This window comes from Taudactylus pleione, unplaced genomic scaffold (genome assembly GCF_031769625.1).
Source record: "Taudactylus pleione unplaced genomic scaffold, aTauple2 ptg000674l, whole genome shotgun sequence".
NCBI lineage: Eukaryota > Metazoa > Chordata > Amphibia > Anura > Myobatrachidae > Taudactylus > Taudactylus pleione.
In genome coordinates, this window is record NW_028285076.1 from 254,432 (window position 1) to 278,564 (window position 24,133).

Genomic DNA, 24,133 nt, shown 5'->3' on the forward strand with positions numbered 1-24,133 from the left:
TTTTGTTCTCACAGACTCTTGTGTGAAGTGCAAATGTATTATCACCTCAAGCTGTGGAATTTGGGGCCATTCTGTCTAGGATTCAGACAAATCCAATTGTGTAGATATTATATTACAATTGCCACAACTATACTTTATCTGCATCCAGGGATTCCCAATTTGTATGTAAAAATACCCATTGTCTCTTCTTATTTACTTTTACTCAGAAAGCTTGTTTTTTTTCAGTTGCCCTTGGTAGGTTAACAAAAATATTGCCATCTGTTCTTAGCTCCTGAGTTATAACTTGAATTGGCTGACCACAAAAATGGTGTCTTGCGATCTCATTTCCAAAATGGAGTCTTGCGGCCATTCGCAAGATGGCGTCGCTGCGATTAAATTTTAAACTGAACTTGTCTCACTCAATTATTCAGCTTCGACAGTCCACCCTTTGATAGCAAACAACATGCTATCACAACCTAATTTGAATCTGTTTGGCCATGCATGAGAATATACCGTTCAATGTTATTATGGTATGACACAGTATGGTCATTTGAACCATTCAGATAATGCGTCTCCGGGAGGGACATAAAACTGCCCTTATACGCACACCGCGGATCCTTAAGGGATCATGGGAAAGATGTGGGGATGCACCTATCCTATAAGGAGAGCCTTGGAAGGGGTTGGGACTGCATTACCTAAGATGACTTAAAACAACATAAATGTTATATCCATGCACGACCACTCAAACTCAGGCTACATTGTTATACACTACGTCATAACTCAGGATTGAATTACAGTTCTTCCTTATTATTGTTATTCACATTTTCACAACAATTTACTGTACTGAAATTGGACCGGCACTCCCCTGATTTGGTATAGCACTCCTCCTCCTGACTCCACTCCATCAGCTCCGCCATCAGCTCACATCTCCTTTATCGGTCCCCCATCACAGACACCGAGCATCCCCAAACAGATCATCATGACAAAAAAAATAAAACTCTGGAAAAAAAAAGAACTAGGATGACCACAGCAGACCACTCCATTACTTGAAGCACTGATCTACACATTTCTTTAGCTCAGATATCTCACCGTCACCTTTTTAATCCTTCCGGCACAAGCTCGCAATCGACAGGTCCACGTTATCGGCCTTGTCTCTGCCTTGTATCTCCACCGGTTGGTTAACCTCCCTATAGTGAGCGGAATGGACCCACGTATCTTCCCTGGCCACCCTTTGAGGATGCTGTATCATCAGATACAGACCTTTCCACCGATCAGTCAAACAACCTGAGCTAAAAAAAATTTGGATCATAACAAATTCTTCCAGATTTGACATCATGACAGTTTGCATTAGACATGTTAGTTAATAACCCTTCCAATTTCGGTTATTCTCATTCATCTTCGTGAGACCCTGCACAGTAACCTCATTATCATATTTTCACATGAGGCTGCCTGTTTGGACAGTATCTCAAAGGGGGGGCAAATAAAGGAAAAGACAATCTGGGATAATCTCAGTGTTGTTACCCATCATCTTACACATGTTCTTGGAAACGTCACCTATAAAATAAGTCCCCCTATCATTTTTAATAATTCTAGGGATATAGTATCTGCATGCAGGTTCCTGCAATTAAATCTTGTTATTAATAGCTACTGCTCTAAATAATGCCTGTGCCGCTGGGTTGGAAAGTTTTCCGAGTAGTCGACCTCAGCCTGGCATGGCTGCCGTTTATCCTTAGCAACCTTGGCCCTCATTCAGAGCCACTCGCTATTTGCGGTCGTTCGTCCTAAAACAAGGGGTGCCTATTCAAATGAACCGTTCGCTGTTTGCGGTCTGTTCACGCCTCTAGGTCTGAACGAGCGAACAAAACTTGCGTTCGTTTTTTGGAAAAATACGCCCCCTGGCCGCTCGCATCCTACGTCATGTCCGCTATTTATTAGATTAATCGAGTACATCGACCAGCGTATGAACTGCTCGCTATTCTTGTGGTTGGTTTTTGCTACCACAATTTTGCGAGCAGTTCTGGCTATAAAAGAACCCAGTGACGTGGTCAATGACGCTGCTGTTTTAAATATGCACACCCATAAAACGCCCGTTTTGACCTTTAAGCACGCCTGCGATTGGATCTCCACTCCCCGTTTTCAAGCACCTTCCCCTGTTACCACCCACATACGCCTCTTTCTGTCTCTCAAATTATCTGGCATTCGCTATTTTGCGAGCACATGAATTTCGCCCGCACTGAGTGGTTCGCGCATGCGTATTACGATCCGTACGCATGCGCAGTTGGGCAAACATCGCTCGGAGCGAACGAGCAGCCACTTGCGTCCGGCTCTGAATCAGGGCCCTTGTGTCCTATGAGTGGGCGATAAAGCACAACAGTTTAATATCATTTAAACATGACCCAAAATACAACAATAAATCATCCACATTTTACATTAGAACAGATCCATTGATAGGTTGAAAAGATTATAAACAGTCATATAAGGCCTGGGAGAAGATACTGGGGTTACCTATGAACTCATGGGAAACTCGTGTTCCTGTGTGGTGTTCTTCGGTTTGCAGTACTTACTTATGTGTCCCACTTGGTGACAGTTAAAACATAATTTTGAACGGGGTGGATGAAAAGATTGTTGTGGGATTTGAGCAAGAGGGAATGGTGGTGGGTATGGGTAAGGATAGGGAGGGTAAGGATATTGTGGGGAATATGAGTATGGGACCTGTGGTTGTGTATGATATGTGGGGTAAGGATGTGTTTGCTGTGGTGTGGGATTGGTGAGGATGTGTAATTGTTCAGGTGCAGGTGTGTGTGTGGGTGCAGGTGTGTCGGTTGGCTGTGATGTTAACGTCATTCTCTCCAGAGCTTGTATACTGACAGCCATTAATTTTTCGCTCTGGGTCTCCCTCTTTTTTTTTTTTTTTTATGTTTTTGTCATGTTCTATGGCAGACTCTATGAGGTTATCTATTGTAAGTCCCCAGTAGCCAGGCTGTGAGGTCTGAACCCGAGTCTTTAAATCGTCTTTCAGACCGTCCATGAGTACCGTGACTATCATTCCCCTGTGGTGAGTGCTATCTTTAATATCTTCTATCCCAGAGTACTGGGTGATAGCCTGCAGAGCCCGGTCGCAATATTCTTCTGCAATTTCACTCTCTTTTTGCTTAATTGTAAAAATTTTGTTCCAGTTAACTACTACTGGAAAATATACACCCAATTGAGTTACAATGCGGGAAATGTTACCTTGGTTTACTTGGTCTGTTAAGGGAACGTCGCCATCCAATACACAGTCCGTGATAAATTTTGTCACGTCGGTATTGTGTGGCAGGCAGGCCCTTAACACCACACGCCAATCTTTATTAGTTGGCTCATGAGAACTACCCAAATTTCTCAAAAATCTTTGACATTTGGCTAGTTCCTTTTTGGGATTGGGGAAATCATTTATGATGGAATTTAGTTCTGCTCTTGTCCATGGACAATGCATTACTACTTCCCTAGTGGGCACTACACCGTTTGCATCCGCATTTCCATTCGGAACAGTTATTGTCCGAATGGGATGCAGACCGGCATCGTTGCTACCTCTGACTTGGTTACCTGGCTGGGGGTTTAATCTGCTGCTGCTACGTATGGTATTAACAATTCCTCAATGGGTGCAGACTGTATTAACACTTCCCTTGCTGTTACCGATGGAGATTGCGGCACCACCCGTGATTGTGGTGATGCAGCATCTATCATTTGCACAGCATGGGAAATAGCAGACATTACAATAGGCTCATCTTCTACATCATAAACATTTTCTTTATGGTTACTTAAGAGGGGGTACAAATTACTTGTTACATTTTTATTGGTATTTTTTGTAACCGTACTTGCACCTCCATCCACATAAGGTGGGGGAGGTGAGCGTGAACTGCTGGCAATACTCTCCACGACGCTACTTTGTCGCACGTGCGCGCCAATTTGCGGCTCGCCCGTATTGCATCTCAGCGTTGTGGATGTATTTTCTGGCAATGCGTTCGCAATGCTAGTTTGCGTCGTTTGCACATTTTTAAGCCAAGCATCCTCTTCATGCTGCTATATTTTTAAACATTCAAAATACTTAATCTTTTTCTCTCGGGATCACACCATACTGATGTGATCCTGGACATTATCTAACACATTTTTATCAAAACTACCAATTCTGGGAAATGGTCTAACACTCTTCCTTGTCATATTAAACCATAAATCACAATACCTTATTGCATAAGTATCGTACTTAGTATGCATAATACGACGGGCTGATCCAATCGGAGTCTCCATTAGCAGCACATCATTGCCTAACATCTCTACTGTTTGCGTGGCTCCCATTCTGAGATAACTCCTACGCTTTTCAATAAAAATGTAAACTGGTGAAAGACAATCAAGATACTTTCACTTACCTACGGACGAAATTTCTAGATGCGCCCCGCTCACCTACGGACTAAATTTCTAGATGCGCCCCGCTCACCTACGGACTAAATTTCTAGATGCGCCCCGCTCACCTACGGACGAAATTTCTAGATGCGCCCCGCTCACCTATTATCTCTCAGCTCACAATCACACCTAGTGCGGCTCAACTACAATGCTCAAATTTTATTGAACACTGCAGTCACACTGAGAGCCGGTCCCTAACAAAAATAACAAACCATACACCTGCTCTGTGTACTGAACGGTAAGCTGCTTACCGAGCGGCTAGGCTAACCCTTGCACCTAACCCTTAAGGATCATACGATACCCTTAACTGTCCAACTCATACTCACTGTTACACACTTTTTCTCTGCGCAGAAAATAAACGTTTAACCCAGATATTGGTAGATAGAAAAAAAATGTAAACCTTAATGGCTTTGTTCAAACACGCGGCAGCAGAACCGGAAGTGCGTATACGCTTATTGTGCGACCGGCCGCATACACAATTATGCGACTACCACACAAGCGTATAATGACTTTTTAACTGCGTACGCAAAAATGCATCTCAGCCGCATACTCAATACTGCGGCACCCCTCTAAACGTAAGGTTCTATCAACAGAGAAAAAAAAACTTTTTTTTTTTTTTCCTCTCATGTCCCTGGATTCTGATCAGCGCTTCCTCTACACAATAACAGGCAGTACGCTCTCAGCAACACTGTGGTAATGAAAGACTAATGCGTCTCTCAAAAGGCGCCTCCACCCTTTTGCTGAGAGAGGACTGACGGAGTGTTATCGTGTATCAGATAGTGTGATAAACCGATGAGCCCCCACTGTTGAATTTGTCAATAAACCTTTTAATACATTCCTGCCTATAAACCTCTAAGATTCACCTGCCTAGAACCTCTAAGACAAAACCTGCCTATAAACCTCTAAGATTCACCTGCCTAGAACCTCTAAGACAAAACCTGCCTATAAACCTCTAAACACAACGCTAATTGCGTACGCAGTATGACCGCAAATAAAGACAGGAGTGGAATCTGTGGTTCCAACGCACAAGTATTATTCAGGTAAAAGTACAGTCAGTTACACGCAATCTATACATACACAAGTTAGGCGTAAAAGGAAATAATACAGACCAAGTACGGTTATACATACGCTGCGCCTCTGGACCCAGAGATAGACTTCTGACTAGATATCCTCAGTTCACCCAAAATTCAGCATGAACTCGCAAACCAGTGTTCGGACACATGTATTTATTCCCCCCCAGACTGAAACAGGACAAAGGGAGAACTTCCTGCTGATCTCATTGGTTCCCAGAGGAGAAGCATATGTAACGACACATTTAACAGGTTGTTTCAAATAGACTTTCCCTGCCTCTAACAGCCGGAGTCTTTCTGGTAACGCCTCCTTTAGCATCCTAACAGTTGAATCTAAAATATACATTTTGGTTGCTTGTAGGTTCTGCGGTCCATAACTCGAGAATGCATAATGCGATCTCCTCACCGATAGCACCGGGAAACTGTGGAAAGAGTATGCATCAGAACAACTCCAAGAATGACATGTTTATCTTGTATAATTCCTTAGTTAACAAATATCTTTATTTCTTAGCATTTAAACTAACTGAACCTTCTTGAATCATACATTTTGATGCTTATGGAGCCTTATGTGCGAATATGTAGTGTGTGGGTATTCGGGGTTTGGTATAAGGACGCTAGTTATTAATGGGTGAGATTTAAGTGCATAATCTCTCATACACGAAGTGAACATCCAGCAGTGTGGATGGCTGAGGGTTGTAGTTCTACATGCCCTCTGTCAGCAGGCCCCCACCTGTTGTGTGTTCAAAGGAAAACAAAACCTCTTTTGTTCTCACAGACTCTTGTGTGAAGTGCAAATGTATTATCACCTCAAGATGTGGAATTTGGGGCCATTCTGTCTAGGATTCAGACAAATCCAATTGTGTAGATATTATATTACAATTGCCACAACTATACTTTATCTGCATCCAGGGATTTCCAATTTGTATGTAAAAATACCCATTTTCTCTTCTTATTTACTTTTACTCAGAAAGCTTGTTTTTTTCAGTTGCCCTTGGTAGGTTAACAAAAACATTGCCATCTGTTCTTAGCTCCTGAGTTATAACTTGAATTGGCTGACCACAAAAATGGTGTCTTGCGATCTCATTTCCAAAATGGAGTCTTGCGGCCATTCGCAAGATGGTGTCGCTGCGATTAAATTTTAAACTGAACTTGTCTCACTCAATTATTCAGCTTCGACAATGCAGATCAAGCGATTGTTTTCTATTGCGCATGCACGAATGCCGCACTACGCACACGCAGGGATTGCAATGCAATTACTCTTGCCTAGAGGATTCACTTGCAAGTTGAGTGACAGGTAGTCAGCATTTGGGGGTGGTGGTTACAAATACGCAGGCGTGTCTGACCGTTTAACCCCATTTCATTAACTTTTACGAACTCCTTTGCAGCATAAGAGCTCTCTGCATGTCAGAAAAGCCGCAGTGTTTGAGACAGGTCAGACTTGAATTACAAGCTGTGTGGCTGCCCGATCTGCGTCAATGTTACCAAAGTTTATGCTCTTGTATGTCGTTGGACGGATATGAGAAAAAAAGGTTTTGTGCCCATCCACAATGAAAGGAATACCACTATAACTCTGGGCGAACGTATCTATGGCCACTTTTCCCTCCAGCAGCAGCAGCCTGCTTACTACCGTATATTAATCTGCCCATCTATAATAATTTTTATATGGATGGCTGGCCCGCCCACAGTATTTTCATCCGCAGTTGTCATCAATTATATCGGAACTTGAACCCACCCCATGCTGGGTGCAAATGTTTCATCTGAAACATGGGTCCCATCTCTCCCATGCTTCAAATGACCATGGGAATTAGCATACATGCCATAGACGCTCCCATGACATTCAGTTCCCTCAGTTCCGTGCAATTTATCCACCCAGTTGCTGCCTAGACAGGGCAGCCAGGTCATCACAGTAGGTGGTGGTGGGGCTACGGTGACATGATTCAGCATTGTCATCGGCCACCCAAACTGACCACTTCTTTGGGGAAGTATGGGGTGCTGGGCGGATGCAGGCAGCTCTGGGAGACATGAATACTTTTCCAGGCCAGAATTGCCACCCGAAATTTGGGAGCCTCCGTCTGCACTTTTAATCCCCATGCACGGCCTGCGATTACGTCCTGCGGCGCAGTTTGCAGATATCCATGGGATCCATCCCCATTGGACTTTGCATGTCGATTCAGCGCTAGCCCCTCTCTATTCTCCACCCTATTATATAATTTAAATAATCATATCCACAAAGACGCGCCATCATTTCTGTCTGTGACTCCATGCCTCTCTATAATACCAGATGCTCTTGTACAAAAGTGATATCAGAGAAAATTGTGTTTTTTACTGAAGAAGTTTATTTATTTATTTTTAAACTAAAGGATAGAAAATTGAAGCCTAAATCTGTGTTTAAAGCTGCCAGGCAACAATTAATTTTTTTTGGCTCATTTACTAAGATATGCTTGAAAAGTTTAATTAGAATCTTTCCTTGCACTGGTAAAAATAGCTCTAATGAGAAGGATGATCTTTAGTACTGATGAAGACTATTAATTACTGTTTTGATTTGTAGAACTGTTTTGGAGATTTTTATCATTTAACAATGTAGGAGAGGAAATGAGAGATGCTTGAAGCAGAAGACGCATTTTCCTGGATGTGGCATTATCTAATTCCTGGTGACAAATACAGGTCTTACAGCTGCACTGCAACATAAGAAAATTATTTCATACTTTTTTAGAAATTTGCCCCAAATAATACCCCTTTTACATCACTAATGGCAGGTGCGACCCGCCTGAGTCCCCTTTCAGACAGGTGGCCCGACCGGGCTATAATGCCGGGACGATGACGTCACCACCATCGCTGCTGAGCCGACACTGGGAGATGATCTAATCTCCAAGCGCCGGCTCTTCCTGTGAAGTGAATGGGACCCAGGTCGCCTCGACCCAGGTTACCCCTTCACAACGCACCGCGAGCCGGGTTGAACTCGTGTTCAACCCTACTCGCTACCCGAGTTGAAATGCCGGGTTATTTCAACTGGCCCCTTTCACAGGTTCATATGCAGTAACTCGGGTTATTTGATGGCAGTGTGAAAGGGGTATAACTTGGAAATGTACATATTTTTTTAATGTGTTATATTTATGTTTACCAACAACCTATTTTATTAACACAAATACTGTATTATATCTATGGACTCTGCCTCAGTATTGTCAACAAATTTTGATTGCAGGTATAAATTGAATTAACTCTTATGCTGTGGAAATTGAGTTAATCTCTTCGCTGCAGACAATGAATGGGACTTATCTTCTGCATATACCTTAATACTGCGGACAAGTCCCAGTCTTCATCCACAGTGAAGGGTTCCATTAAAAAAAAAAAAAACCTAACCTTCTCCACCACCAGTATTGAACACCAGTGGGGAGTTACGGGCAGCAGCAGAGGCGGTCCCGGGCATCAGTTTTATAAGACAAAAGTACGGTATGCTAAAGAGTGGGGAAAGGGTCTATAGGTACGGAATCGGTATGAAATACCGCCGGCTGCATGGTTGGATTCTCGGCAGCGCCTGGTCGACAAAAGCAGAGTTCCCGGCAGCGGAAGCCCGACAGCGCTGGAAATCCTGATTGTTGCTAAGGTAAGTATAAACTAACCTAACCTAACCCCCTAACCCTCCTTAGGGGTGCCTAATCCTAACCTCCCCCCCAAGTGCCTAACCCTAACCCCCCCCCTTCCCCGCTGCCTAAACCTAAGTCCCCCGGGGGGGTGCCTAACCCTAACTTCCCCCCAGGGGTGCCTAACCCTAACCCTCCCTCCCCCTAGTCTAACCCTAACCCTCCCAAGTGGGTGCCTAACCCTAAGTCCCCCCCAGGGTGCCCTAAACCTAACCCTCCCCGCCAGCAGCTGTCTTCGATCGGGATGCCGGGCACCTGTCTCCCGGCGTCGAGGAAATGACAGGTGTCTAGATATAGATGCCCGGCATTTCACCCTCGCCGGGATATGACAGGCGGGAAGCCAGCTGTCGGTATTAAGGCAGCCGGTTTCCCGATTGTATACCATAGGTCCTTATATCTCTCCCCACTATAATTGCTAGAGATATGGGGGCACAAACGACTACAGGTAGTGGAATAACTACTAAACCTCCTGGTGCTAAATCAAATAAAACAGTGAGTTTACCTGTAACAGATGAAATAAGTATGTGCAAAAACTTCAACAAGAGACTAACAAAACGAATTCACTGTGTTGGATGCACTTATAAATAATAATATGTACCTTATTTGCATATGTGAGGCTACAACTTTCCCCACCATTAATTAGCTTGTTGAACAAACTGTTCAAACATTCCCTTCCCCTGTACCAGTTAACCCAGCATTTCCTGCCAAAGGGAATCATTTGAAAGCCTGCACACACGGGCAGATGCGTCACCAGGTGGAAAAGGTGGGCGTGTCCTAAATATAGGAGTGTACCCTCGTGGGGGATCCCGATAACATCACTCCGGGGGACGCCCAACATCACCTGTTGATGTAAGCTGGGCAGAACTTTGACCCAGGGAGCCTGTTCAGAGCATTCCACTGGATGGATTTGGACAAAAACTTCCCAGAGTTGTAAAACTGGATCCCAAAAGACATACTAGGGGGACCTCCCATTGGTGTATGCTGGGCAGAAGTTTGACCCAGGGAGCTTATACTGGGCCTTCCACTGGATAGATTTGGATGAAAACTTCACAAAGGGGTGGCAATTGGTCTGGAATGCCTACATTAATAACTTGAAGATTAGATCCCAGTTGGACTTCCCGTTGGTGTATGCTGGGCAGAACTTTGACCCGGGAATCCTGTTCTGGGCCTTCCACTGAATGGATTTCGATGAAAACTTCACAGAAGGGTGGCAATTGGTCTGGGATGCCTAATTTAATTACGTGAAGATTTACACTCAGGCACTACCTGGTACTTCAGCTAGTATATATATATAATATATATATATATATATATATATTTATATATATATATATATATTTATATATATACATACATACATGTGTGTATATATATATATATTCATACATACAGTAATATAAATAACATGGCACTCCACAAAAGATAACTAGATGAATAAGTATATTATGACTGAAACTTTGAAGTAAAGTAAAGTCTTTGGACCCTTATTCATCTAGTTATCTTTTTTGGAGTGCCACTGCAATCGCTTCCTTGTTCACATACAACGGAGGGAATCCAATGATTATGTTTCCCAGAGGAAACTTTGTGCTGTGTTGCGTATACCTTGTCTGTTTGTGAGTAACCGTTGGGGGTCTTCGAAAGTGCACCCGGGTACTTGAATCTTTTAAATGGAGTGCCGGTCCAAAATTATAGATAGCTATTATAAAGCTGACTCAAATAAACGGAATTCTCCCATAGAGAATGCCTGAGATGGGGGCATGGTGTTTGAGGGGCTACATCTCAAAAGCTATTGGGCGTACTAAAATTTGGCATGGACTGGTAGAACTGCCGCTCGGTTCTGCATGACAAATTTAATGGCAAAAAAAACTAAACAAAAAATCAGTAATTGGGAACAATCTAAAGTTTAAACTGTCAGTTTTATAAGTCCACTCCCTGACTGGTCAAAACTGCCACTCTTCTGCTTTAGTCTGAGGGATTTTTGGGAAGGCCTAAGTCAGGGTAGAGTAAAAATTAAGACTTGGGGTTTGTTTTGTTAGATAGCTCTTGTTTCAGTGTAGGGCCTTTTGGGGTTCAGGTAATTGAGAAAGTTACAGTTTTTAAACTATTAGTCCACAAATGCCCCATTATAGAGATGGGTAATGTAAACTTGCTGCCTATGCTCAGTAGGTGGCCTCCTGCAGGGAGTGTGCAGTGGCTTCACCTGGGTGCACAAACATCACTGGCGGTATTGGTGTTAGTGATGGGACCCGGTGGAGGTAGTGGACGTTAGCGGCGGCAGGACCTGGTGGAGGTAGCAGGTTTTAGAAGCGGCAGGGACACAGCGGCGGTGCGGGCGCTAGTGGCGATGGGAGCGATGGTACCCAGCAACTGTGCAGGTGCTAGCGGCGGGACCCAGCGGTGGCAGCTGCCATGATGGCAGTCACTGCCAGCCATTCTGCAGAGTTTGGCAGCAGTGCCAATTGAAAAAATGGCACCTCAGCAACATATTTGAAATTCAACGTCATCACCCCGCCCCTTCGGCTGGCTTATATAAGCCAGCGCGAGGCAGCGGCATAGCAGTCCGTCAGCGGGGAGGGAAAGTGGAAGAGCTCTTGAAGAAAGAAGACCACCGAAGTCCTAGAGGTTATGGAGTAGTTGAATAACTGATGAGTAGCACTGAGATGGCTCAGTATAGAAACAGGATAGCTGCAGAGAGCTAGGTAACTGGAGGCAGTGTAGGGGCAGGGTTAACTGCACACTCAGGTCTTTAGGCAGGGAGAGGGTTAATGGAAGGTGCAGGGTGGTTCCAGCAGGAGACTAGGAGCAGGCAGAGCAATGCAGGCTGCTTGGAAGCTGGGATCCAGCAAGAGCACAGGTGAGCATGGAACAGACAGGTCTCAGGAGCACAGGAACTCTCTCACAGCATACGCTGTGAAACACATTGCACTGGCAACTATGGGGAGCTCTGAACTCCCTTAAGTACTCAGTGCAGGATCATGAATGTTCAGAGAGAGCATGTGACACACCAGGATTGGAGCAACTAAGTCACATGACCAGAAGCAAGATGGCGGCACCCATACCAGAACGGAATGGAAACACCACCATGCTTACCCCAGCCAGAATGACATAGTGCCTGTGGAACACCTTGCACAGCCAATGCCTGCTGCCAGACACCAGCTCCTCCCCCGGAAGGACCACGCCACAGTGCCCTCACAGGTAATACCCATCATCCCCTATGCCGGGAAACCCTGGTCGTGACAGAACCCCCTCCTTACTAGTGGCCTCAGAACACTTGCCAGGCTTCTCCGGATGGGCAGAGTGAAACTTCCTGATGAGCGTAGGAGCGTGGACGTCTAGGGCATTAGTCCAGCAAAGTTCTTCCGGGCCATAACCTCTCCAATCCAGAAGATGGCCTCGTCGAACATGGGAATCCAAGACTTGGGATACTTGGGTTACTTCAAATTCCACACCTCTCTCAGTATGGACATGGGGAGGAACTGGCCGGACTTTGAGGAACTTGCTGAGAATCAACGGCTTGAGCAGGGATATGTGGAAAGAATTAGGGATTCTTAGGTAGGAGGGAAGTTGGAGACGGTGAGAAACTGGATTAATTATTTCAGTAATGGGAAAGGATCCAATGAATCGTGGGGAAAATTTCATTGATTGAACTCTGAGACGCAAATTATGGGTGGAAAGTCAAACTTGACTGCCGACTTGCATTTGAGGCACTTTCCTTTGCTTCCTCTCCTCCTGAATTTTGTAACATAGGGAGGTCTTCTCCAAATCTGTGCGTACTTGAGCCCACATTGAGGCGAACTTCCGTACAGTGTTATCCACAGCCGGTACATCAAAGACAGGCAGACTCTGAAATTCAGGGATTCGAGGGTGAAGGCCGTACACAATAAAAAATTTAGTTTGATTCATGGAGGAATGATAAGAAGCGTTGTGCGCAAACTCAGCCCAGGGAAGAATTTCAGACCAATTATCTTGAGAGGAGTACATGAACATTCTTAAAAAGGTCTCGAGATCCTGATTTACTCTCCAGTAGATCTATTACTTTGCAGATAATAGGCCGTAGAGAAATTCAACTTCCCTTGTAAAACAGAACAGTGAGCTCTCCAAAACTTTGCTACAAACTGAAGACCACGATCCGAGACAATCTCGGCAGGAAGTCCATGGAGACGAAATATGTGATGAACAAAAAGATGAGCCAGATCTGATGCAGAAGGTAATTTCTTCAGAGGAACATAGTGAACCATTTTTGAAAACCGGTCTATCACAACTCAGATAGTGGTATAGCCATTTGAATTTGGCAAATCTGTCACAAAATCCATGGAGAGATGTGTCCACGGGTGGGATGGTATAGGTAGAGGTAATAGTTCACCAGCTGGAGATTGACGAGGAGACTTGTGCTGAGCATGAAGTACAAGAGGAACTTAACTCCATTATGTCACTTTTCATTGATGGCCACCAGTAAGACCTTTTAGGAACTCCAGAGTTTTCTGAATGCCAGAGTGTCCTGCAAACCGTGAAGAATGAGCCCATTTAAGTAGCTGCTTCCTTAACTCCGGGGTCACAAAGGTTTTCCCGACAGGAGGTTGTAGTTGAATTGTTGCAAATACTTTTGACTCTAGCATCGGGGTACTACGTAAAATCTCAGAATTGTTAACACAGGATAGGGACCTTGACAAGGCATCAGCCTTTTGGTTGAGAACTCCTGAGCGGAAAGACAAAGTAAATTGAAAATTAGCAAAGAATATTGCCCAGTGGGCCAGACGAGGACTCACGCACTGGATATTTTTTAAGAAAAGAAGATTCCTATGATCAGTGAAGATGGTAAAGGGGAATTTAGCCCCTTCCAAAAGGTATCGCCATTCTTTTAATGCCAACTTAATGGCTAACAGTTCTTGTTCACCTATGGCGTAGTTCCTCTCGGCTGGAGAGAACTTCTTTGAAAAGAAACCACATGGATGGATTTGATTATCCTCAAATCATTGAGAGAGGACAGCTCCCACTGCCTCTGAAGATCCGTCTACTTCTAATAGGAAGGGTCTATCCAAGTCAGGTTGTTTTAAGACTGGAGCTGTTATGAATGCCTGTTTCAGATGTTGGAAGACTGTTTCTGCCTCAGGAGGCCACAGAGCTGGGTTGGCATTTTTGTGAGTTAATGCTGTAATGGGAACCATTAAAGATGAAAATTTCTTGATGAATCGTCTATAATAATTGGCGAATCCGAGCAGTCTCTGAACAGCCTTCAATGTCTGAGGACAAGACCAGTCCAGAATCGCTTGAACTTTTTTAGGATCCATTTCCAGGCTGGAGCCAGAGATGATATATCCAAGGAATGGTACACTTGAAATGCTGAAGACACATTTATCCAAATTACAACAGAGATGGTTCTCCCTCAGATGAGACAGGACTTCTTTTACATGCTTGTGGGGTCCTCCAGGACCTCAGAATGCCATTTAGATAGACAACAATGGAGACGTATAACAGATTTCTGAAGATCTCATTGACAAAACCTTGAAAAACCGCAGGTGCGTTGCACAACCCAAAGGGCATGACAAGATATTCGAAATGTCCATCCTTTGTATTGAATGCGGTCTTCCACTCATCTCCAGTGCGGATACGAATATGACTATAAGCCCTGCGTAGGTCTAACTTGGAGAATATGACAGATCCCTTGACTCTATCAAATAATTCTGTAATCAATGGGAGTGGATATCTGTTCTTAACCGTAATATCATTAAGTCCTCTGTGGTCTATACACGGTCTTAGCCCACCATCCTTCTTAGCAACAAAAAAAGAAACCTGCTCCAGCAGGAGAAGTGGAAGGTCGAATTAAACCTTTTTCCAGATTCTCCCGGATATACTCCGACATGGCTTTGGTCTCTGGAAGGGACAAAGGATAAGTATGGCTACGAGGAGGCATCTTGTCAGGTAGTAGATCGACTGGACAATCCCATTTTCTGTGAGGCGGTAAGACATTAGCTTGTTTTTCAGAAAATACATCAGCAAAGGATAGATATTCTTTAGGTATTGCTGGAGATACTAACAATGCTATTTTCCTCACAGGTCATACTTTCAGAACACAAGATTCGTGACAGGTCCTCTCATGTACTCCATGAGAGGACCTGCATTGTGTACCAGTCAATCCTGGAGTTGTGCTGTCGTAACCATGGAAATCCTATAATAACTTAAGGGAAGCATTGGGTATAACTAGGAACCTAATATGCTCAGAATGGAGTGCTCCAATATGAACCAAGACTGGCTGGGTTTCTTTAGAGATGGTTCCATTTAAGAGAGTTTGCCCATCTACAGAGGTCAGGGAGTTAGAGTGTTGAAGTGATGTACAAGGAATTTGTAACTTGTCCACAAAACTAGAGGTCCTGAAGTTTCCTGCTGCTCCAGAATCTAACTGTCATAAACTCTTGGACAGATTGTGGATGCTACCTGTATTCAGGGAATTGGCTAGACCTATTCCTGAGGCGCGGAGTCTAATGTGCCGGCGGTTTTCACCAGGGACCCTTGCAAGAAGGTTTGGACTTGGCTGCGTCCGACACACAGGTCGTGGCCCTCAGGTTAGGTTTCCCTATACAGGTGCTGGTGCACTTGGTTCTAATGCAGAAGACTTTTAGCGTAGTCGACGAGCTGGGTCAGAACCAAATGGACAAGACAGTACCAGGGAGCAGGCATAAACAGGTCACAGGGAGAAGCAGAGGTCAGAACCAGATATCAACAAGGAACCAGGGGTTGAGCAGAATCAGAGTCACGAACAAAGCCAAGGTCAGAACCGATAATCGGGATATGCACAGGAATGCTGGAGTATGGTAATGGAGCCTATACTCTGGCACTGGAGTGCTCTCAGGAACTTCCTTATATAGGTCAGAGTTCAATTTGGCCCCCAATCAGCACTTCCCTAATTTGCGTCTGTCCCTTTAAATCTTTAAGCAGAGCAGCGCGCGCGCTCCTATTGAAGCCGCGGCCACCTGCACACAGCCGCCGGATGGGGAGAACTACTGACAGCGGGTGCCGGGGATCTCCCGCCCGCTGTCCCAGACCCCAGCACCACCGAACCAGGTAAGAGGGACCTGGATACCGTGGCACTGTGACACTAACAGAGCAGTGACGAAAACAGGTTTAGGCGTAAAGTCTAAAACTATGGTTAAGACTGAATCTTTAAATTTTGGGGACGGACTTATTACTCCTAACTTGATGTCCCCGGGACCAGTTAGGAATGGTTATTTCCTGACTTATGGGAACAGGAGGCCACCAGGTGACCCAAATCTCCACAATATAGGCAGAGGTATTTTACTATTCTTCTCTGTTGTTCCTCTTTGGAGAGATGGGTATGATTCACCTGCATGGGCTCATCAGTAGGAGAAGGAGGTAGGCAGGTAGGAGAAGACAGTGGGAGTGGCTTGTAATGGTCAGTTCTATGCTTCTCAGCCTGACGTTCTCTAAAGCGTAGGTCTATTTTATTGCAGAGAGAAATCATATCATTAAGATTAGTTGGAAGCTCTTTATCAATCCAACATATTATTAACAGTATATATTTGTATATGTACTTTGACATTTGCGCAGTTCACTAGAGGGTCTTTTCATCCAGTATTATGAGTCTAAAACATGGAACTTGTCCCGTCAGTCAGTATGTTGTACAATTTCAGATTTTGCCATCAGAGCTCAAGTGGAATGAGGAAGCCCTTACCTCAGCTTTTTGGCACGGACTTTCTAATTGATTAAAAGATGATCTGGTTAGGAGGTAAGCCAGACGCACAGCACCCTGAGCAAAGGTCGGAGACACCAAGCTGACACATACGCTGTGCAACCACTCTGCTTGCGGTGAGCCAAGATGGAAGGGAAACGAGCACTGTAAGTACTGGACACTTAATTGATACAGTGTGCTACATCCCCCGCATTGCCAAACATATACAGACAGGTGAGAGATACTGCAGGCCTCTCACATAGCGGCATACAAGGAAATCAAGCACACTTGCTGTTACTCCGAGAAAACAGATTGCCTTTGGGAACTCTGTGATATTTGGAAAACCCAAGCTGGTGAGCATACTATTCTAACCAGCAAAGTAGTATTGAAAGACTATCATGGAACGAGACATTGTATACTAATCAAATTGCTACAACCAGCTGGTGAGCAAACAAGTATCAATCTTGTAACTATTAGATGCCAAGCTAATCACGAATTGTATTAATTTAGCATTTTGAATAAGCACTTTAACTGCTATATGTATTTATCAGAAAATTTTTAATACATTTATATAATTTTTATTAAGGAAGCCTTTCTTTATTAATCCAACATATTATTAACAGTATATATGTGTATATGTACTTTGACATTTGCACAGTTCACTAGAGGGTCTTTTTATATGCACATTTTTATGCCAGAGGGGTAACTGGCTATATGAACTAGCAGCAATGTCAAAATCTAATAGCAATTAATTTCAACATAGTTCACACCCTATTTGCACCAGGATATCAGTTTCCAGTGATACTGGGGAACTGATTCTTCTTTTCTGTTTTATAATACTGGATGAGGCTGAAATGGTTCTTCCTGGCACATCACACTGATTAAGAAATCTGCGGCAAAGCTTGGGACTGCCGTCAAATTTGCTTGGCATAGGTAGGTGCAGCTGGGGGGATGTCCTGTAACCTGTATTATCAGACGGAGGAGCAGGTGTAACCACTGTTACATTTGAAGTAGTCAAAGAAGTTTGCAGAATATCTTGACGTTTAGTAATTTTTTGTAAAAACTGGGCCATTTGGTGCTGCATAGGTTCCAGGTTTTCCAAAACAGCCTGCTATGCACCGAATTAAATTCATTCCGGACTCCTGTCCCGTGACCGAGTCCATTGGGCCAGTGCAAACTGTTAGGATCTGAGTTTGTTGTGGACCCGGGGTAGTAACAGGAGCAGACACCTGAACAGACTTACATTGAAAAGTGGGTTTTTTAATGGGTGAACTTGAAGACATGTACACTGATAATATAAAGTCCAGCATATAGATGGGGAGGTGATGACTTGAAACTGAAGAGAAGGAAGAGTGGGTAATGTCCAGGTAGTGACAGAAATAATAAAAAGTATTTATAATCCAAATGGTTACTGCGAGGCTGCAGACAGGATATCAGGTTACAAATTGATACTGGTATGATGAAATCCAGAGAGGTTATGGAGTAGTTGAATAACTGATGAGTAGCACTGAGATGGCTCAGTATAGAAACAGGATAGCTGCAGAGAGCTAGGTAACTGGAGGCTGTGTAAGTACAGGGTTAACTGCACACTCAGGTCTTTAGGCAGGGAGAGGGTTAATGGAAGGTGCAGGGTGGTTCCAGCAGGAGACTGGGAGCAGGCAGAGCAATGCAGGCTGCTTGGAAGCTGGGATCCAGCAAGAGCACAGGTGAGCATGGAACAGACAGGTCTCAGGAGCACAGGAACTCTCTCACAGCATACGCTGTGAAACACATTGCACTGGCAACTATGGGGAGCTCTGAACTCCCTTAAGTACTCAGTGCAGGATCGTGAATGTTCGGAGAGAGTATGTGACACGCCAGGATTGGAGCAACTAAGTCACATGACCAGAAGCAAGATGGCGGCACCCATACCAAAACGAAATGGAAACACCACCAGGCTTACCCCAGCCAGAATGACACAGTGGCTGCGGAACACCTCGCACAGCCAATAACTGCCCCAAGACATCAGCTCCTCCACCATAAGGACCACGCCACAGCGCCCTCACAAGTAATACCCGTTGTCCCCTATGCCGGGAAACCCTGGTCATGATACAGTCTTCCCATTGGATCATCACAACAATCTCACTGGGTTCAAACATCCTTGTCACTCCATACATCCATCTTATTCATTATACACATTCAGCTCCCTAATTGCTAAAACTATCATACTCTGTCTATGCATGCACACTTTCTTCCCCTATTAGCATTAAATTAACCGTAAGTTTTTTTTTATCTATGGAACATACTGTATATATATGTAGATATATACGAGAAAAAAATTATCCGCACAGTTATATTAAAACTTCTGTTGGCCTCACAGTCTTATCAACTCTTTCCGTACTATGGGCCTGACTCAGAGATGGACGCTAATGCAATTTTCACGCAGATCGAGAGATTGTTTGCCATTGCACATGCGTATGCACTGCACTGTGTGTGCCCTGCAATCTCATAGCAATCAAGCACACACAGAGGAATCCATTGCCAAGCGAGTGACAGACTGCCAGGGTTTGGGGGGTGGTAATTGGGTGTGGTCACATGGGCATGCATAAATTAGCCACTGTGAAAGCATACGCAGCTCTGCATGACAGAAGAGCACCCAAGGCTGCGGCAAATAAGACCTGCCTCAAGGGTAAGATGGCCACCGATGTGCTTCGATTTAACAATGTTTACATATCTCTGAGTCAGGCCCTAGATCGCTGTCTCCCTAGTCACTGCTGTGCAGGTTTGAGCGTGTTACGTCAGGTCATTTGTATCTGGAGTGCAAGAAAAAATGGCTGCCTCACAGAAGAGCAGCATGCAATTTGTTTTTTTGTGGTCTGAGGGTCTGGTGTCTGGTGCTGATTTTATCGATGACTTTGTGCACAATGTGGAGAAAGCATTTTGTCACAAAGAAGTGTGTATTAATGGATAGAGACGTTCAAGGAAGGTCGCACAAGTGTCAGCTATGATGAAGTAGCCGGATGCCTGTCCACGTCCACAACTGAGGAGAACATTGAGTGTGCAAGAGAACTTATTCTGTTGGATAGACGAGTGACAGTGGAATATGAGCATGATTCAGAGCCACTCGCTAGATTCGAACGCTCGCACGATGTGTATGCAAATTGCGTAGGCAGTACTACCACACAGCAATGCATTAGCACGCCCAGTATTTCTTAGAGAGCGAACACATAGTGTATGCAGACACCCACCAGCCTGTTTTAAGATGCCGACTTGTGCACATCATGTCCAGGAAGTATATGCAACCATCGGTACATCGGATGCTATCGCAGCGCTTGAGGTTGACCATACCCTGCCGCAAGCACTGCGAGCACTTCAGTGTAAAAACAATCCAGGTGACGTGTACTATGATGCTGTCTTTTAATTATGCACACCTCTAAAACACTGTTGAGATGCTCAGGCACGCCTGCGTTTGCACCTCCACTCCACCATTTTTAATGGCCAGTCCCTGTTACCACCTACAAACGGCTTCCCCGTCACTAACTCTGATGGGCTGTCTATGCACAGCGAGTGAATGTATTGTGAACTTTCACTAAAGTATGCGCATGCGCACTGCGATGCATACACACTGCGTACCATCGGCAGCAGCGAGAGTATGCATCATAGCGAGCGGGTCTGACTCAGGCCCTATGTTGCAAATCAGCCATGGCTCTGCCTATGCAATAATTCACAACAGGCTTGGGTTTGAAGACATTGCAGTCGTACATTCGTGGCTCACAGCTCAGCCTAAAACATTTTTTTAATAAGGGAATACGAAAGCTTGTTGACAGATGGACAAAGTGTATTGAAAAGCAGGGAGATTATGTCGAAAAATAACGTATTTGTCTTTTCTGTAATTTGATTAAAATAAATTCTACAGCCAGAGTGCGGATAATTTTCATTCACCATCATGTGTATATATATATATATCAGAGATCCTAACCCACCTGAATTTCGGGGATCCGAGCGACGCTCGGATCTCCCTGCCTGCCCCAGATCCCTCACCCGCTGCAAAACCTCGCAACTTGTATTGAGCGGGCTTACTGCTGATTGGCTGAGAGAGCCGTCTGTCATGGTTCTCAGCCAATCAGCGTTAAGCCCATTGAAAATTAACACTAAAGAAGAAGAAGATGGCGCCTGCCATCCCCTGCTGCCTGACACTGCCGGCACTCCCCGCTGCCGACACTGCCGGCACCCCCACTGGCAGCATCCCCTGCTGCCGACACCACCTCTGCCGACACCCCCTGCACTGCTGCCCCATGTACTGAGGACACCATCAGCGACCCCCACACTGCCGACACTCCCACACTGAGGACACCACCAGCACCCCTGCACTGCCGACACTGTCAGCACACATGCACTGAGGACACCGCTGGCACCCCCACTCTGCCGACACTGCTGGCACCCTGCATTGAGAACACCCCTGCACTGTCGACACAGTCAGCAAACCTGCACTGAGGACACCGCTGGCAACCCAGCTCTGCTGACACCCTGCATTGAGAACACCCCTGCACTGTCAACACAGTCAGCAAACCTGCACTGAGGACACCGCTGGCAACCCAGCTCTGCTGACACCCTGCATTGAGAACACCCTTGCACCGTTGACACAGTCAACAAACCTGCACTGAGGACACCGCTGGCACCCCCACTCTGCCAACACCGCCGGTACCCTGTATTGAGAACACTGCCGGCACCGTAGCACTGCCATTCCATGTACTAAGGACACCACCAGGAACCCCTGCACTGCCGACACAGCCAGCAAACCTGCAATAAAGACACCGCTGGCACCCCTGCACTGTCGACACAGCCAGCAAACCTGCACTAAAGACACCGCTGGCACCCCGCACTGCCGACATCACCGGTACCCTTCACTGAGGACACTGTGCGCCACCTACACCAGGTCTGCAGTGGTGAAAGAATAAAGCTTCCTGGTTCTCGTTTGGGCTGGTATCCTATTGGCCGTGGTAATTTGCCACGGCTATTTAATCCTGTGGGGGCTATCCAAAGCCCCGAAAGCTAGCACTTATTGGGGATTGTTTGGGATTGTGTTTCACCTGCCTTAGGCAGGCGAAACACAATCCTCAGAATCAGCCCCGTTTCCGTTGAAGTGATCGCGATAACACACAGGTTTCACGGGCCCCATGAAACTCCTTTTCATATATCAAAGGTAATGAAGTGACCAACAAAATTCCTGATGACAAATTATACTTTTTACATAAAAAAGTTGTACTACCATCTAGGCATTGAGCGGTGCCTTATAGCTCCATCTCCTGCAAGGAGTTGCTGTTTTTCCTTAGGCTCAATGGATAGCCTCAAAGCACTAACTGAAATAAAAACAGGATGTGGAAGGGGAATATGAATAAGAGGATCAATAAAAAGCCACAGTCATGGACACCACAGCTTCTCATTGGTCCAAGCACTCACACCCCCTATCCTGGAGCCCTTTTAAAGTGCAGAACAGTATTTTTACCAGTTTAGGCCATAATACAGGCTTAAGCACCAAACTGGTCACAACAGGAGGAATAGTGACATGCTTAAAAAAGAAAATAAAAAAATCTAACAGTCTAGCACCACCATCAATAATTATATGAACTTAAAAACATTGATGTCTTGTAGCATTTAAAGCATTCATATACTGTTTACACATGTACACATTTTATTGATTGTTAGATTATTATTTTTATAAATGCAAAAGTTATGTTTTTAGGACATAGTGTTGATTAGCAGTGTGCTTTTGCAATAGCATTTGCCAGAACCAGTGCATGGAGCATTATGCAGCTTCAATGAAATATAAAACGTGGAACTGAATATTTTTATTAGGTCATTTATATTTGTGAATGTATGCTTTTTAAGCAATAATAATTTACAATGTTATTGCAGGGCTTGGTATTGATTTGAAATATCACATATATCTATTTGAAGTTAGAATTTGCATAATTGTACAGTGGTGTTGAAAAGCTATGCTAGAAAAAAAACTTCTACTTTGTCCTCATTTTAACAAAACATGGACTAACATGTATCAATGCTCTACTGTAGCATAGCGTATTGTATTTGCAATAAGGGTTTCCATCTACAGTAGCTCTATTGCATTTTACAGGCAATATGAACTTTACCTACAGTAAAACAAAAACTTGTCAGATAGTGTGTGTGCATACAGGTCCATTTATGTACATTATTTTGTGACCATCAGCATTACAGCACATTTAACTGTCTTTCAGAATGAGCTTTAAATGCTTAAAATGAGCGCCTGTGTGTATGAGGCCGTAGCTAAGTAAATATTGGTTTACAGATTGTTACATGACTGCATCAAGCTGAAATAAGGAATTATTTACTGCTTAGACAGTTATACGGTATTGGGAGACATTGACTAAATTATTATAATGAGAAATGTTGTTACAAATCAGCTGTAAAATAAATAAACATGTTTTAAACCATATAAATGTTACAAATCAGCTGTAAAATAAATAAACATGTAACACTTATATGGTTTAAAACATGTTTATTTATTTTACAGCTGATTTGTAACATTTATATGGTTTAAAAATACTATAAGATCACATATGAACATAAATCTGTTATTGTAAGATGCTCTGAAATGTAGCACTGGAAGCAATAATAATGTATTATCTGTTTGATATACTGATGGAAGCAGAAACAGTGACTGTATTGTAGATTACACAAATAAACTACATAAGAGTTTGAAAAATGAATAAAATGATTACATTTGACAGATAATAAGGGTAATAGAAAAAGGTATTGATGGAAAGAGAGTTTTATTGATAAACACACTTGGAGGAGCAGAGGGCATGGGTGAGTGACAGTCTAGTAAATGGAGGAAATATGGTAGGAGAACAGGCATGATAATGTATGACAAGGATCAGAGCTTGCAGATGGCGAAGCATGCAGAATTTGGAGTACAATGTTCTTGATACCTGGATTCCTGCTTTTGGCTGTCCACCACACAGCTGCATCCAGCATGTCCTCCCAGGCAATGGCGTCTGTCCATAAGGCAAAAAATAAAGATTGTGTCACCTCAGAATTGATTTGGCATGTGGCAGATTTCAGTCTTCAGAGAGCAAAGACCAAGAGCAGCAGCTAACCAGTATCCTGAGTTGTCTGCCCTATATCCATTAGTAATCCTGATTGCTTTCCAGTGGATAATGGAGATGGATGCTGTCCAGCTTCAGTGGTGCTGAAGTGCTATTCAGCTTCCAGTGGGGCTGAGGTCAGCCTAGGATGGAGTGCTGCTGACTTCTGTGCAGTTGATTCCTTACATCCACTCTGTGTGCATGCGTACTACAAGCTGT

At 44.3% G+C, this 24,133-nt stretch overlaps 1 protein-coding gene across 1 annotated transcript in view; it reads right to left on the reverse strand.

Annotated features, from left to right (window-relative positions):
* Positions 1–23,840, reverse strand: part of LOC148478153 (protein dispatched homolog 2-like) — a 108,509-nt gene extending 84,669 nt beyond the window's left edge. Inside the window, exon 1 of the mRNA XM_088455858.1 lies at positions 23,759–23,840. Coding sequence (XP_088311984.1) covers positions 23,759–23,832 — 74 coding nt within the window. The 5' untranslated portion in view covers positions 23,833–23,840. The remainder of the gene's footprint in view (positions 1–23,758) is intronic.
* Positions 23,841–24,133: the final 293 nt, after the last annotated feature.